Genomic DNA, 17,379 nt, shown 5'->3' with positions numbered 1-17,379 from the left:
CCTTTCTTGTTTTTGCTCATAGAGGTTAATTTCAATTTGGAGGTTTTCTAAAGGAAAAAAGTGATGCTATTTGATGTGAAACTTCTTGTCATTAATATTATTTCAGGCTCCCTCCTCCCTCCCCACCCCTTGCTCAATCACATCCGTTGCCTCATTCCGCTCTAAAAATAAGAGAGACTATTTGCTGTGGTTACATAAAATGGTTCCTATTTGAAGTTTGAGGGGTTTAGGCATAAAAACTGCATGAATGAACATTTCGTTGACCTTTTTCCAACTGTCAGTTCTCTTTAAACTCAAATAAGAATACTCTTTAGTTGTCCCTAAAGAAATGTAAAGGAAATAACCCTTTAAACATGTATTATTTATAAATCCACTGCAGCAAAAACATCATCAATAATTCAACGATCCCATATGCTTGGCCTGTTTTTTTAAGCCGCTGTCATTAAAACTCTTACATGTTCAATATCCCTAGTCAGTAGTACTCCTCACCCACCCCCGTTGGCATTTCCCATGCAGGAAAAATATAATAGCAGCAGGGTAAGCATTCAAATTAAATGCCAATTTTATACCACGAAGAAACATTTAATCAATAGCTAAAGGCTAAAATTAACCCTACAGTGCCCACACTTTGTCCACCTAAATTTTAAGGAACAGGGAAAGCCTTAGAACCTGGGATAAAGCAGTAAAAGACAGTGAAAACCATGTTGAAATGTTCAGACATGGAATAATAATTAGAGCTATCTCTCAGCATTTCCTGACCCAAACTCTAACCCTAACCCTAACCTTAACCACGAAAAGCCCTTTATATCCTCTCTTTCACACCTCACAGCAACCCCAGGACGTGAGACTCAGTCTGTAAGTGACAACGCTGGCACTCTGGCAAGTTAAGTAACTTGCTCTGAGATTCAGATCCATCGGAGCTATTAAACGGCTGAGTGAGGATTCCAGACTAGGTCTGTCTGAATCTAAAGTCAATGCTTTAACCTTAAAGCTATACTCAAGTGCTTTTAGACCCATGAATATTTGATAAGTTCAATTTGTTTTTAGAGGTTGTTATCCAAATGGGCCATGGTGAGTACTACCTTTGTTGTCATTTGCCATGGACCCCTCACAGGAGCTGAGGAAACCAAGACTCATCTGTAAAGGGAGTTGAAACAGTGGGCGGAATGGCAGACAGAAGTGAGAGCCTAGGAGATCATCCCCTTCAAGGACCGGTCGACAGCACCGCCAGCTCGCAGCTCTGGGATTACAGCCGCACCCATGTCTTCATGGGCACTGGCGCCGGCTGTGATGTGAATGTGGCCAGGCTAAGTACCAGTGAAGGGCACGGTGGGCCACGCTCTTCCAGCCAGAGTGGCTCGTACACAGACTTTGGAAATTCTGTAACTCCTCTCCAGCCTCCTCACTTCACTAAATGAGCAATAATCACCCCTGGGTCCATCAAGGTGGAAAGGAAGGTGCTTAGATGATCAGTTCCCTGAAAGGAAGTATCAACTCAAGGTTACCATTTCCTAGGACCCAGTGCCTATTATAATAAAATGTATTCCACTACAGTAGACCCAGCTGTATGACTGCAAATGGGAATGATAATACCAATCTCTATTCGTTTCTTAAGGCTGCCATCAAAATGTAGCCCAAACTCTGTGGCTTAAAACAATAGAGAGTTATTGTTTTACAATGTTCTCCAGGCTGGAAATCCAACATCAAGCTGTCAGCAGGGCCTTACGCCCTCTGAAGGCTCTGAGGGAGGATCCTGCCTTGCCTCTTCCAGCTTCCGGGAGTCCCTTGGTTCCTGGCGGCAGTGCTCCAGTCTCTGCCTCCGTCACCCATTACTCAGCCTTCTTCTCTCTGCCTGGCCTCCGCTTCTTTTGTCTCTTAGAAGGAAGCTGGTCATTCAACTTAGGTCCTACTGGGCCATACAGGATGATGTTCTCTTAAGATCTTTAACTGAATTACATCTTCAGAGACCCTTTCCAAAGGAGGAAACAGCCACTTGTATCAAGGGTTGGAACAGGACATATTTTGGGAAGGTCACCTTCAACACATGCCAGCATCTCACAGGGTTGTGGTCAGGATTTAATTAGATAATGTGTAAAATAGCAGCTACAGAATTGCTGTGGGGACAATGTGCATTGATGTTCTTCTAGGGAGCAGTGTTTCAGCGATACAACACTTTGGAGACCAGTGAGGAGGCCCCGAAAGCATGACCATTTTTACATAAAATGATACAGATTTCTTGTTCTTTCAAAGAAGAAAGGCTGAAAAGTCTTTCTTATGATCATTCCTGATCAGTAGTTCTCAAATGTTAGTGTGTGCATAAGAATCAAGGGTGGGGTCAGTCTTAAAAGATCAGATTCCAGGCCCCATCATCAGAAACTCTGATTCAGTAGGTCTGGGTGAGACCTGGAAAACTGCATTTTAAAAAGTTCCCAGGGAGATCCTGATACAGGCGGTCAGCACATCCCATCAGAAGAGGAGCTCCTCTGGAGGGCTGCAGGGAGGTCCCCACACAGGCCGTCCGCAGGGAGCTTCCGTGACATTACAGAGCTAGACATTTCTGGGACACAACCTGTCTCCACAGAGTTGTGTGTCACAGACCAAATGTTCGGCAAATTCTGAAGTTGCCACACAGGCGCTGTGTTTCATCTGAAAGGTCTAGTTCAACATTGGTGGTTACGAAGTCCTACTATGTTCTGGGCACAGTGATCAGTGTTGAAATATAGTTGTAGAAAATGTACACATTTATTTATTTATTTTAATAATTTTTTTAGAGAGAGAGAGGAAGAGAGAGAGACATATTGATTTGTTGTTCCACTTATTGATGCATTCGTTGGTTGCTTCTTGTATGGGCCCTGAGCAGAGATCGAACCCACAACCTTGGCATATTGGGGCAATCCTCTAACCCACTGAGCTACCCAGCTAGGGCCTGTGATTATTTTTCAAGAACTCAGGGAACATTTACAAAAAGTGACCTCTTCTTAAGACCCCAAAAAGTCTCAATAAGTAACACAGACTTTATACCATACAGAACATTCTCTGTTCACAAAGAAGAAAAATTAAAGATCAGTTCCAAGATATTGATGCCCCCAAATTCCCTTTCTTGCCAGTCTTAAATGTTACCTGAGCTTTGTATTTTTAAGGGGTGGTGAGGTAAAGATAATAATGGATAGAACTCGTGTCGGTTAAGTTCCACCCGTCCAAGTATAGCTGAGATCCAATTAATCGGGAAGTCCTGATCGCACCAGCTGTGACCCTCGCAGGCAGCCCCCTCCCACAGCTGCCCTGTTATTCAGGCTGCTGTTAATGCCCCTGTGGGACCTTGACTGCCCCGGGCTTTCCTGCTACTTGGCTGCGCATGGCTGTCTTCCCAACACCAAAGCTGCCCCAAGGTCAGAGGTAGCGGGAGAGGGGTGAGGAGTGGGGGAGGGAGGAAGATCTGGGCAGAGGGATGCCAGGAAATAACTCCCCCCACCCAAGAGCCTTACCCAGACTTTCACAAACCTGCCTATAGGGGCGCCCACTAGGCACTGAGTTTTCTGGAGTCTGGGCACCAGAAAACTTCCTTCTTCCCCACACCATAACGGCAGAGGCTTGAATGCCTATCTGTGGGGCACAGGGACAGTGCCAGGAAATTCCCAATGTCCAGAAGCAACAGCTCCGAGGGTACTGGAAGGAGTGAAGAGGGAGGAGTGGAACACCCCGCACAGAGGGCAGGGAAATCCACTCAATACACCATTGCTCATAAATGAAGTCAGCCGGGGAAGGGAAAGGACACCAAACTTGTGGAAAAGGAAGTGTATGGTTCCCCAAAACAAACAAACAAGGAAAGGTAAAAAATAAGCACACACACAATGAAACTATTTAAAAACTATAGTATATCTTTCAACTGGCTTCCATCTTTTTATATCTTAGAGCGGCGGCCTTCTTGAACCTTGAATTTTATCATTTAATTCAGCCACTATCTTGAGACATTAAATCATAGAAAAGTTGTAACATTTCTTGAGAAAATATTTAAAATAAGTCTTTTGTGGGCATGTGAAAGTTCCATTCAGGTTGTAGGACTACTTATTGCTTTGTGTAGTCTAAAATTTTATTGTCAAAACTTTGAAAATATACAGAGGTGGCATTTCTCTAGAGAATTCCTCCGAACACCTGAGTGTTTTGAATTTGGTTAGTTTTGAAAAGCTTTACTTGATAAATAAATCACATATCAATATTTTTAATATGGAAAAATGAGCTCCCTTCAAGTTCTTATAAAGAAATTATTGCTAATATTTGAAGGAACACTATCTCTTGCTAAAGGAAAATATTTTTTGCCACCAAAGGACTGCAATTCCAAACTTGCTAACGTGGGTTGAACATGCTATTTGAATGCTTGAGATTTTATTGTATTCATTTATGGACTGATCGATGCAGGGGATGTGTGAACCTATAATGTCAACTCTGTACCTTTTTTAAGGTATCTTTACCTAATCGAATTTATTAAAGAAAAATTTCACCAAGCCTCTAAAATATTAATTTGTCTGCAATATGACCCTGATGCTGCAAGAGCCTCAAACTATCCCAGAGTTCCTTGAGAACTGTGCTCCCTCTTATAATGACTGATTGCAAAGAAGAATGACAGTCTGTAGGGTGAGTCAACCAGTGGCCCAAACTCAGAATCTTGCTTTATTTGGTGTACCTGCTTCCTTATGTCATGTATTTAGCTAATTCAATTTTTGCTCAGGAAAGCTCACTGTTTTGTTTTGTTTTGTTTTGTTTTGTTTGTTTTGTTTTGTGTGATTGTAGTTCTCAGCTATAGTTTTCTTCATCATTGGTGGTATTTCAATTTGACAGATTCAAAGAAAGAGTTTCCAAAGAGTAAACTTCATATCTCCCATAAAATTAAATATTTAATGTGCCCTGACAAAGTGATATTGTGTATATTGTTTTGATGAAGTTATATGTCAATCTTGTGCTTACTTTCTCGCTCCACAGAAGAGAAATTTGTGTTTGTACAATAGTTTTTTTAGAATGTTTTACCTGTGTATGATGCACTGTGTTGCAATGAAAGGGAACTATAATATCACCAAATAAATTATCCAGCAAACTTAGTTAGAAAGTACAGATATTTCTCAAGCCAAAATTTTATTTTCTCCTCAAAACACTCTTACACACTTTCACCAGGCTGTTAAGAGAAAATTGTGGCAATGTATTCATTCCTAGGACTGGAATGGCAAATTACCATATGCTAAGTGACTTAGAACAACAGGGATTTGTTCTCTCACAGTTCTGGGGGCAGGAGGTCTGAAATCAGCACATCGGAAGGGCTGGCCCCTTGTAGGGGAGCTGAGGGAGGATCTCTTACAGGCCTCTCTTCTAGCTTCTAGTGGCTGTCAGCAATCTTTGGTATTCTTAGATTTGTGGCAGCATAACCCCATTCTCAGCCTGTGTCTTCACACGACCTGTCTTCCTTTGTCTCTCTGTGTTCAAATCTCCCTCATCTTTCTCTTATAAAAACACCAGTTGTTTGATTTAGAGCCCACCCTAAATCTTGGATGCTTAATATATGTGTAACTAGAATCCTCACACTATGTTGAGGGCTGGGGGAGAAAGACAAAAAATATTTAAAGAAATACTTCATAAAGTTTTTCCAAATTTAATTAAAAATATAAATTCAGAAATTCAAGTATAAGAAACACTAAACACAAGAAACATGAAGAAAAACATACTAAAATACAACAAAGTAACATTGCTTAAAAACACTAATGAAAAAATAAGTCTTCATACAGAGGGAAAAAGGGCATTATGCATAAGGCAACCAAGCAAGATTAATGACAGACTTCTTGTCAAAAATAATGTAAGCCAGAAGACAATGGAGCAGTATCTTTAAAGAAAAAAAAAAAAGCTATTCACATAGAATTTTATTCCCACCAAAAATATGTTTCACAAGCAAAGAGGAAATAAATATTTCTGAAGACACATAAAAGCAGGAAAACAGTCATCACCAGCAAACCTATGCTACAATAAATTTTAAAGAATGTCATTTAAGCAGAAGGAAAATAGTACCTGATAGAAATGAAATCCACACAAACAAACAATTTGATAAATGGTAAATATGTGGGTAAATAGAAGTGATATTTTTCTTTTAAAAAAACTCTACAAAAGACAGAGCTTCTGGTCAATACGGAGGTATAAGGTAGATATGCTTCACCTCATTGCACAACCATAAGAGCTAACTTAAAAATGAGAAACACCCAGAAATGCCAGAAAATCACCCAGAAAAACACCCAGAACTATATGGAAGTCTGACAATCAAGGATTTAAAGAAACTATATTCATCCAGAGGGGCAGGAGGGACAGACAGGACTTAGAGTGGTGGTAGCAAGCTGGGGACAGAGGGGGGAGAAGCTGTGAGGTGGTGGCAGCTGGCTGAGCAGGCAGCCCCACATTCACGTGTGGTGGATAAAAATCAGGGGGACACTTTGTGAGCAAACAAGCCTAGCCCCAGGCCAGACCATGCAGCCCAGGGCTCTGGTGCTGGGAAAAGTAAAGCCTCATAACCTCTGGCTATAAACCCCCTGGGTGTTGGGGCAGTGGAAGAAATTGCAGGTACATATGCAAACCCTCTCACCCTGGGAACCAACACCAGGACTTAGCTGGAGGGGTGCCAGTTGCACACAAGACGTGGGTGAAGTGATTGGAAATGGGGTGAGGGCCAGGCAAGCCCCCAGAAGTCAGCTAGCAGCATTGGCTCCTCTTAGACACCTCCCCCACACATGGAGCCATGGTTGCCCCGTCCTGGCAAATACCCAAGTCACTGCCCCAATCAACTTAACAGGTGTGCTAAAAGGGAATCAAAGCGGCTCTACCTAGTACACGGATACAGGGAGGCTGCCAAAATCAGGAGACAAAGAAATATGGCCCAAATGAAGGGATAGAACAGAACTCAGAAAAAGAACTAAGTGATGTGGAGATCGCCAACCTATCAGATGCAGAGTTCAAAACACTGGTGGTCAGAATGCTCAAAGATCTCATTGAATATGGCAAAAGCATAATGGGAGAAATGAAAGCTCTACTAAGGGAAATAAAGGAAATCCACAGGAAATGAACAGTGAAGGGAAGGAAGCCAGGATTCAAATCAATGATCTGGAACATAAGGGAGAAATTAACATTCAATCAGAATAAAATGAAGAAACAAGAATTCAAAAAAATGAGAAGAGTTTAAGAAGACTTTGGGACATCTCCAAAAGGATCAACAATTGAACCATAAGGACACCAGAAGAAGAAGAAGAGCAAGAAATTGAAAACTTATTTGAAAAATAATGAAAGAATAAAGGAAATAGACGTACAAGTCCAGGAAGCACAGAGAATCCCAAACAAGTTGGACCCAAAGAGGTCCACACCAAGGCACATCATAATTAAAATGCCAAAAATTAAAGATAAAGAGAGAATCTTAAAAGCACCAAGAGAAAGTCAGAGAGTTACCTATAAAGCTGTTCCTTTAAGACCATCAGCTGATTTTTCAAAAGAAATATTGCAGGCAAGAAGGGACCAGCAAGAACTATAGAAGGTGATGAAAAGCAAGGACCTACAACCCAGAGTACTCTATCCAACAAAGTTATCATTTAGAATTGAACAACAGAAAAAGGGCTTCCCAGACAAGGTAAAGTTAAAGCAGTTCATCATCACCAAGCCACTATTATATGAAATGTTAAAGGAATTTTTATAGGAAAAAGAAGATCAAAACTATGAAAATTAAAATGACAATAAACTCAAACAAGTATCAACAACTGAACCTAAAAAACAAAAATAAACTAAGCAAACAACTAGAACAGGAATAAAATCATAGATATGGAGATCATCTGGAGGGCTAACAGCTGGGAGGGGGAAGGAGCATAATGGGGGTAAAGGAATAAGAAGCATAATTGGGTAAGTGCAGAATAGACAGGGGGAATGTTAAGAACAGTATAGGCAATGGAGAAGCCAAAGACCTTACATGCACAACCAATGGACATAAACTAAGGGCAGGGGATTACTGGAGGGAAGGGGGGAACTGGGCGGATGGGGGCAAAGGGGGAAAAATTGGTACAACTGTAATAGCATAATCAATAAAATATACTTTAAAAAATAAAAGATACATACCTTTTTAAAGCAAAAATAAAGATCTACTGTGGAGGTTATAACATGTGAATATGAAATGTATGATAATATCACAAAGGTCAGGAGAGGAAAAAATGGAAATATACTGTCATAATATCCTGATATACTGTACATGAAATTGTGTAATATTACTTGAAGATAGACTGTGATAAGTTAAAGATATATACTATAAACCCTGAAGCAACTAATAGAAGAGCATTTCAGGCAGAAGAAAAAAAGATGTGAGAAAATAGGGGTGCCTGGAGATGGTAAATAGACTAATTTGGCTACTTGACTGTGGAGTGAAGACAGAACACTGACTGGATAGCTTAGAGCATGATTTTGAAGGAACCTGACTGATAAACTACTAAATTGGGTCTTTGGGCATAGAAACCACTGGAAAGCATGCCTAAGGGATTAACGAGACAGAAACTGTACTTAAGGGCATTGACTTCCACCTTATTCTGTGTTTGTGTTGATATATCAGACTTTATTTTTAATAATTTATAAATAGTTTCTATAGAATATTTCAAGGACTTGAAAGGGATTGAAATGCATTCAGTTAATTAACTTCAGACCTTTACATATTTTAAAACCCAGTGTTCTGAGTCCAAAGCTTTCATGACTTATAAAAATTTTAGAACCTTCTGCAAGCTCATAGCATGCTACTGATACTTTTTACATTTTAGTTTAAACTTAAGAACTTTATCACTCGAGACTGGAATTATATGTTTAATTAGTTTCCATATCCTTTCCAGAAAGTTCGAAAGCAAGAGGGCTAATTCACCCCAATACTCGACATCTCACAGTTCAGGTGAGACTGTAAGATGTCAAGGCTGGTCAGACCGTTGTTCACTTTCCCTAACAAACATTAGGTCGAACCAAAGGAATTGCCACTCTTCAAATGTTTTGACCTACAAAAACAGTAATTTTCTATGGTTCAGCCTAATGTATTGTTGTATGTTTTGAATGGTATGTTTGATGCTCTATTTTTATTGAAAAGTGTTCCCAGAGTTATTCTACATGTAGAGTAAGAGGGTAGAGGGAGAGGTTACTGAGATAAATGATAATGATTCTTATCCTCACAGACATTAAAATTTTAGAAGGCTCTCAAATTTATAGGAGTATAATATTTATCTGGAGATTTTAAAAAATTAATACAAATGCCAGGATCTCAGCTCCCAGTACCTCTAATTTTTACCAAACACTTCTTAGACTATTCTTTCTCAAACACTGATCTAGAGAGAAGAATTTTGATGAGGAATATGTGGGGGAAATAAGACAGTAGAAGCCAAAAGAGGGCCACTTTCTCCCTAAAGGAATTCACAGAACATTTAGAACCTTTTATCTATTCACGTCCTCTCAGACACAATCAAGAATGACCTTTGGAGAAATGGATGAGGTAGAAAGAAAAATCACCTTTGGATGGTTGATAAGACTTCCCTTGGTCCATGAGTCTCCAGCTTTAGTTACTTTTTTTTTTTTTGCAAAGGTGGTCTAGAAATATAGCATTAACCTAAGTGGCTCTGCTTGGTAGAAGTATTTCAAATGGCTGAAGTCCTATTTTTAAGTAAACAGTTGAGATGATAACTTCTAACTCATTACAGTGCAAAGCATGTGCTTGTTCTGAGGCCAGGCCTGCGTCTTGCACAACATAATAAAGTGTCTCTTCTCTTGTGTCTTTTCTCTTCAGGATGCTTTTCACCTTCACTGCATAACAGCCATTACCAGCTCAGCCATAGCTTGGGCATAACAACAGCAATCCACTACCCCTGCCAAACTGGTACTCCTGTCTCAAGCACAATTTTCTGTATAGTAAGTCACTTCAGAAGTTGATTAGACTGTTTATCCCAGTATTATCCCAGTAGACCTGAGATGTGCTTTCAGTGAAGTCTGATGTGCTTTGGATATTAATTAATAGAGGACTTAGATCTGAGGAATTAGACAAATTATTATTCTTGGTAAAGTTTAATCAGAGGGCTCTGCTACTTTTCAAAGTATGACCATAGGTTTAAAAAAATCTATAAAAATAAAATGTACACAGGACTTTTCTTTCCAGCACTATAACACAAGGGAAATACTAAAAAGCTTTGAGGGCAGAACAGGTAAAAACAGGATTAAAAATACTGTGGGGGCTAAAAATATATATATGTGTAAAAATAATACTTTTCCTCTCACCCTGTAAGTTCTTCTAGCTGGGCTAATAAGTTAACAGAGGCAGATTAACGAGACAAAATCAAATTTTAATACATGTGCATGGGAAATTCACATTACCATGAACATTCCAAAGACAGGGAGGCAACACTGGGTATGTATGGCATTGTGGACATAAGGGGAAATGGTGGGGGGGACAGGATATTAGATTTCAGAAGTGAGAATGGGCGATTTGAAGGCAGTTGAGGAGGACCGGAAAACACATGGCAGGCAAATTCTTCTAGGTAACTCAGAAACAATGGGACACAGTGGGTGTTTGGAGTACAGACCTCAGCCTGAAGCCCTCCTATTTACCATACTACATTCAGATTAGGCTAGGGTGGACATCCTGAGATTCCCTTCCTGGAGTAGATATTTCCATCTGAATCTCTTAGCCAGGAAGGAGGAGGGTCAAAGTTTCCTTCTGGGTCTTAGTTTCTTTTTTTTTAATTTATTTTTATTTTTATTGTATTTTTCCATTACCATTTATCCCCCTTATACCCTCCTTTGCCCTAAAATCACCACACTGTTGTCCATATCCGTGAGTCCTTTTTCCTTTTTGCTTGATCCCTCCACCCACTAAGCAGACCCCCAGAGTCTTTCTTTCTTAATAAACAGCTTAAAATCACTATCCCAAAAAGCAGCTTCAGGATGGCAAAACTTCGGTCCCTTTGTAATAGGGTACAGAGCATGGGTCACCTGGTAACAGGGAAACACCCCCACAATCCTGCCTGAAGGCAGTATGGGGGGGGCGCAGAAATGGGTGCCCACACAGTGGGCACATTACATAACAAAGGCAGGTTAACAGCCGTGCCTTGCTGAAGGGAAGATGTGCAGAAGCTGCAAAATTGTACACGTGACTGTGAGAACATGCACTCAGCAGAGTGACTCACGACATACCCAGGAGGGGAAGCTCATATAGCACCTGTAGGAGCTGAAGGGGGTGGATGCCTTCCCTGCATGCCTGTGCATCACTGGGAACTCTTGCCCTGACTAAAGATGGCAGCTCAAAGAGAGTCAAAGATACTGGGGAGCTGACAAAAATGGCAGACACTAAAGCACCATAGGAAGGGCTGATGTTAGATCACACAGGAAGTTCTGAGCTGAGCATTTAAATTAGAGTGAGCTGCCCTGGCTGGTGTAGCTCAGTGGATTCAGCGCAGGCCTGCAAACCAAAGGATCACTGGTTTGATTTCCAGTTAGAGTGCGTGCCAGGGTTGTGGGTCAGGTCCCCAGTAGGTGGTGTACAAGAGGTAACCACGCATTAACGCTTCTCTCCCCCTCTTTCTCCCTCTCTCTAAAAATAAGTAAAATCTTTAAAAATAATTACAGTGGGCTGCCATAAGGTATGGAGGTTGGCCTGGATGTCAGAAGGGAAATCTGCCATGAGGTCTGCCTACCTGGAAGTCTGATCAGAGATCTGCCTGTAGAAGATGGTGACAGAGCTGATGGAGCTGCAGGGAACTCTGGGCCAAGCACAGGCACATGAGAGATGCTTGGAGCTGAACTGTGACCTGCAATGCTGAGCTGCAGAATTCTGCTTTCCTGAAGGATGAACAGAGAAGTCACTCTCTTGGTATGGGGGCTCTTGGTACAGGAATTTAGAACTTGTTGCAAGTTCCCCCCCACCTTTGGGTTTTTGGCATTTGGACATTCTGGGCTTCTGGGTCTGCTGTGCGCACGGGCAGGAGCACTTGTGGGACCAGGAGATGCAGGGCCCATCAGGGGCTCAGACACTGCAGAGGATGGGAGCCAACTCCTCGAGGCACAGTCCCACACTGGAACATGTACCCCCTGGCTCCACCCTCTGGGACAGTGTAACATGGCACAAGGTTTCCTGAACCGCTACACAGAGACTGAGAACAACAGTGCACCCCAGATCCTGAAGGACAGAGCTGCTGCGAGAGGATGGCAACTCTGAAACCCATCAGTGCACATCCAGAGAGGATGGAGACCTGTTTTCATGACTAGATTATGGACAGATAAGGAAATGGGGAACTTCTGGTCATGGTTTTGGCTTGTAGCCTTTTGGGGAGCATGGGAAGTTCAGTGTGTCATGGGAGAAGAGAGCTCTGAGCAGGAGCGCTCTCAGGCCCTCAGGGTTGGAACCCTGTTAATAAAAACCTGTTTCCTTCCACACTAATTGTTGGGTCATATAGACTCAAGGCACCAAGTGGCTGGGCCCCAGTTTGTATGGTTACACCTTCAATACAAAAACAAAAATCTTGTTAGTGCATGGCTGAACTGGCAGGAAAAGAAAGGACAATCTTCAAAGACAAAAACAAGCAAATAACACATACACAGCACACACACACACGAGGCCCCCAAATTCACATAGGTTGGCAGGCCAACTCAGAGAGGTAAACACGCAGTGAGGCTCATGCGTGTCCTAAAGTACCATCTGTTGGTCCCTGATAGTGTAGAATGAGGGGAGACAAGCTCTGCATGGCCCTCACCCCCTTGTGGAAGAAAAGGGGACACTTAAGAAACCTGACAGGCTCAGGGGAGGCCTGCGTGGCAGCCTTAAAACTCAGAGACCTAAAGTAACTCCATAGGATGGTCTAAAATTAAAACTTTCCAACTAAAAGCAGTTCATGGTGTGCAGTCATGTCCTAAGCCAGGATTTTTCCCTAACAAAGGTCAGTCTTTACCTTACCTGAGCCTGTCCGTTGTCTTTTTGCATGTATGGTAACATACCTTTGGAATGTCAAATTTCCTTGTTCCAGATCCCTCAAAGCAAAGACATGCAACGGGGAAGACCACAAATCCCTCATTGTTATTGTGATGATGTTAATTGTTGCCTATTAATTATTCTGTACCCACTTGTATAAAAGTGTCTATCATTTTACTTTTCATCCAGTCCCAGAGGTCCTCACATACCCACCTTTGCTTCCTCCTGCCTCCCTAATCTATGAACAATAGATTTCATGTAAGTCCCTTATGTCTCCTCCTTTGATTTTAATGTGCAAATTAAGGTGCTAAACTGCCATTCTCTGGAGCATTTCCCAATCTGTTGAGATTTTGCTTCCTGGCAATTGTGATCAGTTTGGCTCAAATAAACTCACAAAAATTCTCTGCAGGTTTGAATGTTCCTTACATTGACAACCTCACACACTCATAAAGACAGAACTGGGATTTGGGGCTGGAATTCACCCTATCTCAGTGACACAGGGAACCCCAAGAAAACATTCAGTTTAAAATGCACAGAGTACACAACTCTGCACTTGTGTCCTCCCCTCGGGTACCTGAAAGAAGCAAAGCATATGTTTTTTGTATGTACACTTTTGAGGTCTAGTCCTCAAAAAATTCCCACAGATAATATTTTAAGTAATATAAATAATAGGTTTGTTGTTGTTGTTGTTGTTGTTTTAAACACTGAATTGTATATATTTTTTAAAGATTTTATTTATTTATTTTTAGAGAGGGAAGGGAGGGGATAGAGAGAGAGAGAAACATCAATGTGTGGTTGCTGGGGGTCATGGCCTGCAAACCAGGCATGTATCCTGACTGGGAATCGAACCTGCAACACTTTGGTTCGCAGCCCGCGCTCGATCCACTGAGCTACACCAGCCAGGGCAAGAATAGTTTGTAAAAATCACAGACATATGAGGAAATAAGCCACCTTGGGTAAGAGGACAAAAAAATAATAGACTATAGAATAAAACTTACAAAGTTTTAGTTATTAGAGTGTTTCTCAGATACAGATTCTCTCATATATTTCATATGCTTAAAAGAAAGAAAAGAGCCCTGGCTGGTGCAGCTCAGTGGATTGAGCACTGGCCTGAGAACCAAAGGGTCGCCAGTTCAATTCCCAGTCAGGGCACATGCCTGGGTTTTGGGTCAGGTCCCCAGTAGGGGGCGTGTGAGAGGCAACCACACACTGATGTTTCTCTCATCTCTAAAAATAAATTAAATAGTAAAAAATAAAATAAAATAAAAATAAAACACTTAAAAAATAAAAGAAAAAGAAAGAAAGAGGTTATCATAAATATGATGGAAGAACAAGAGATAGTCAAAATAATCTGATAGCTATGAGAAAGGATAAATAGAACTTCTAGAAAAGTACAATATACTGATTGAAATTAGGAACTACATGTATGGCTTAGATATAATGGAATTAGGCATAATGAAATAAGTATTTGAAAAGAAAATATTTAAAATGTGCCACAGAGAGATGAAGGATACCCCTCATTCCAAAGTTTCAGAGTTGCCTAGCAAGGACTTTTCTGCCATTGGGTTCCACTCTTTCTTAACTACCTATAAATCTAAATCACTATTCTCACTTCTGTAATCTAAGACCCCATTCCCTCCCCACATTTTCTCCTTTGTCCAAAATGTCATATATATCCATTATTGCCTTACTGTCTGGAGTTTTTATGTGTATGTGAAATCCCATGCACATATATTAAATTTGGGTTTCTCCTGTTAATCTGCCTCTGTTAATTTGATCACTAGCCTAGCTAGAAGAATTTAGAGAATGGGAGGAAAAGTTTTTGTTTTGTTTTGTTTTTTTTTGCTTCCACGGAGACAAACAGAAAATATAAGAGCTATTAAGAGACAGGGAAGATAAAGAAGGTCTAAAATACTTCTAACTGGGGGGAGTACTTCTAAAGAAAGGGAAGGGTTAAACCAAGTAACAGGTATAAAGGACCCATGGACAAGGAGAAAGGGGGACCGGAGAAGCTAGGATTGAACGTGGGAGGGGGGTGGACAGGGTGGGTGAGAGCAATGAGGGAAAATTGGGGACAACCATAATTGAACACCAATAAAAAATTTGTAAATAAAATACTTCTAATTGGTATTCCAGGAAAAGATAAAAAGAAGAGAGATGATGTAATAGATTGTGGGTAACTTAATAGAAACCCACAAGTCCTCTTCCTGTCTCCTGGAGCTTAGCCTTCTGCTTTGTGGCGCTCACCCTGCCCTAGCCCGGCCCGGGCCCCCCCCCCTCCCCCGCACCCGGAGAAGCCCGGAACCCTCTGCACTTCCAGGCTCACAGTAGCCTGTGGCGGTTGGAGACACCGGAAGAGCTCCTGCCTCTCCTCACCCACTCCCTCTCCCGGGGAAAGCAGCCTCTTTTGATGGTCAGTCGCAACCTGGGCAGGATGGAGGGACAGATTCCTTTGCTCTGGGAAAAAGTAACCCTGCGAATACACCTGCTTGCAGGGGCAGGATGTGATGGAACGGCTTGAAGAAGATCTTAGTGCCCAATTTGTGGCAGCCTGTTTGATGATCCTGGAGTTTTGCCTTGCTCGCACAACTTTTGCAAAAAAAAAAAAAAATGCTTAGACGGGATCTTGGGAATGTGCGGAATTCACTGTGGAGATCTCCACTCAAGCGCCACTCCTGCCGGAAGGAGACCTCAGCGTCCGGAGTCAATAGCCTGCGGGTTAATTACTCCCGGAAGGGTATTGTGGAGAAGTACAACAAGATCAGCGTCTCTCCCAAAATGCCAGTGTGCAAAGCTCACTTGGGGCAGCCTCTCAACATTTTCTGCCTGACTGATACGCAGCTGATCTGTGGAATCTGTGCTACCCACGGGGGCCACACCAAACATGTCTTCTGCTCTGTTGAAGATGCCTATGCTGAGGAGAGGGCCGCCTTTCAGTCCCTCTTTCAGAGCTTCGAGACCTGGCGTCAGGGAGGTGCTCTTTCTCGCTTGAATACCTTGAAAACTAACAAAAGGAAATATTTACAGGTACTGACTAAAGATTCAAATACAGTGAAGGAGTTTTTTGAGAACTTACAAGACTCATTGGATCAAAAGAAGAATGAAATCCTGGCAGACTTTCAGACTATGAGACTTGCAGTTATGCAAGCCTGTGACCCAGAGATCAACAAACTCAACACCATCTTGCAGGAGCAACAGACGGTCTCTAACTTGGCTGAAGCCTTCAAAGACGTGTCAGAACCAATCACATTTCTGCAACAGATGCAGGAGTTCAGGGAAAAAATAAAAGTACTCAAGGAAACTCCTTTACCCCCCTCTAATTTGCCCATGAGCCCTTTAATGAAGAACTTTGATACCAGTCAGTGGGAAAACATAAAACTAGTAGATGTGGATAAACTTTCTTTGCCTCAAGCCACTGGCACATCCATTAGCGAGATTCCCTGGAGCTTTTACCAGCTATCTGTGGTAGTCGTTCTCCTTGGTCTTCTCATTTTCTTCAGTCCTACAATATTCCTAGAATGGTCTTTACTTGATGAATTCTCAACCTGGAAAGACCATATTTCACACTTCATATTGGATTAAATTACCTGATTTTGTAGAGCAATCAGTTTTTTACTGGGAACAGGTGACAGAAGGGTTTTTCATTTTCATTGAAAGATTCGAGAATTTTACTTTGGTGGTGCTGAATAATGTGGCAGAACTTATATGCAAATATAAACTATTTTAAAATCTGTTTCAAGTGCATAATTCTCTCTTTTTTTAGACATATGTTAGAGAACAGAGTGGTAGTTCAGATTTGATCAAAGATTCCAGCCAAATACTTAAACAAAACTATTCTTTTCAAAAATAATGTTTTACACATGTTCAAATTAGGTAGCACAAAGGTAAAAGTGAAATTTAATAGTACAGTGCTGGACCCTCCACCCTTTTTAAAGAGTGCTTTTGAAATAAGCATCTTACCCGCTAATATTGATTGCATTTATTCTATATAAAAAGAGGAAGTGAGAAAGCACATACTGTATTAATGAGGTAGTCAAATAGTGATTGTTTATTTTAAACGTGTAATAAAGACTACTCTTGAAAAAAGAAAGAAAGAACCCACACCACAACAAAAATACAGAACACCAAAGAAAATAATCTCCAAAATAAACAAAAAGAAAAGACAGATCAAGTGCAAAGACATCACACTTAGACTGAATATAAGTCAGAAGGTGTGCAATAATACCAACGTGCCTAGAGAAAACTAGCCAGCTTAGAATTGTGAATCCCACAGCATTTTCTTTCAAAATCACATTGAAACAAACATTTTCAGCAAACAGATAACAAAGCCTAGGAGTTAACTAAGAGACCCTCACTGTAGTAACTTCTAAAGGATGCAGTTAAGAAAGTAGAGA

The 17,379-nt window shown here is 41.3% G+C and overlaps 1 protein-coding gene across 1 annotated transcript; it reads left to right on the top strand.

Moving 5' to 3' along the window:
• Nucleotides 1-15,326: 15,326 nt before the first annotated feature.
• Nucleotides 15,327-16,616, top strand: LOC114508405 (E3 ubiquitin-protein ligase TRIM13-like). The gene is given in 3 exon segments (XM_028526320.2): nt 15,327-15,514; nt 15,517-15,609; nt 15,612-16,616. Coding segments are annotated over 3 exon segments (1,071 nt in total). The 5' UTR covers nt 15,327-15,492; the 3' UTR covers nt 16,568-16,616.
• Nucleotides 16,617-17,379: the final 763 nt, after the last annotated feature.

This window comes from Phyllostomus discolor, chromosome 11 (genome assembly GCF_004126475.2).
Source record: "Phyllostomus discolor isolate MPI-MPIP mPhyDis1 chromosome 11, mPhyDis1.pri.v3, whole genome shotgun sequence".
Lineage (NCBI taxonomy): Eukaryota > Metazoa > Chordata > Mammalia > Chiroptera > Phyllostomidae > Phyllostomus > Phyllostomus discolor.
Note: the sequence above shows the minus strand (reverse complement) of the source record. Positions and strands in the feature narration are given on the sequence as shown.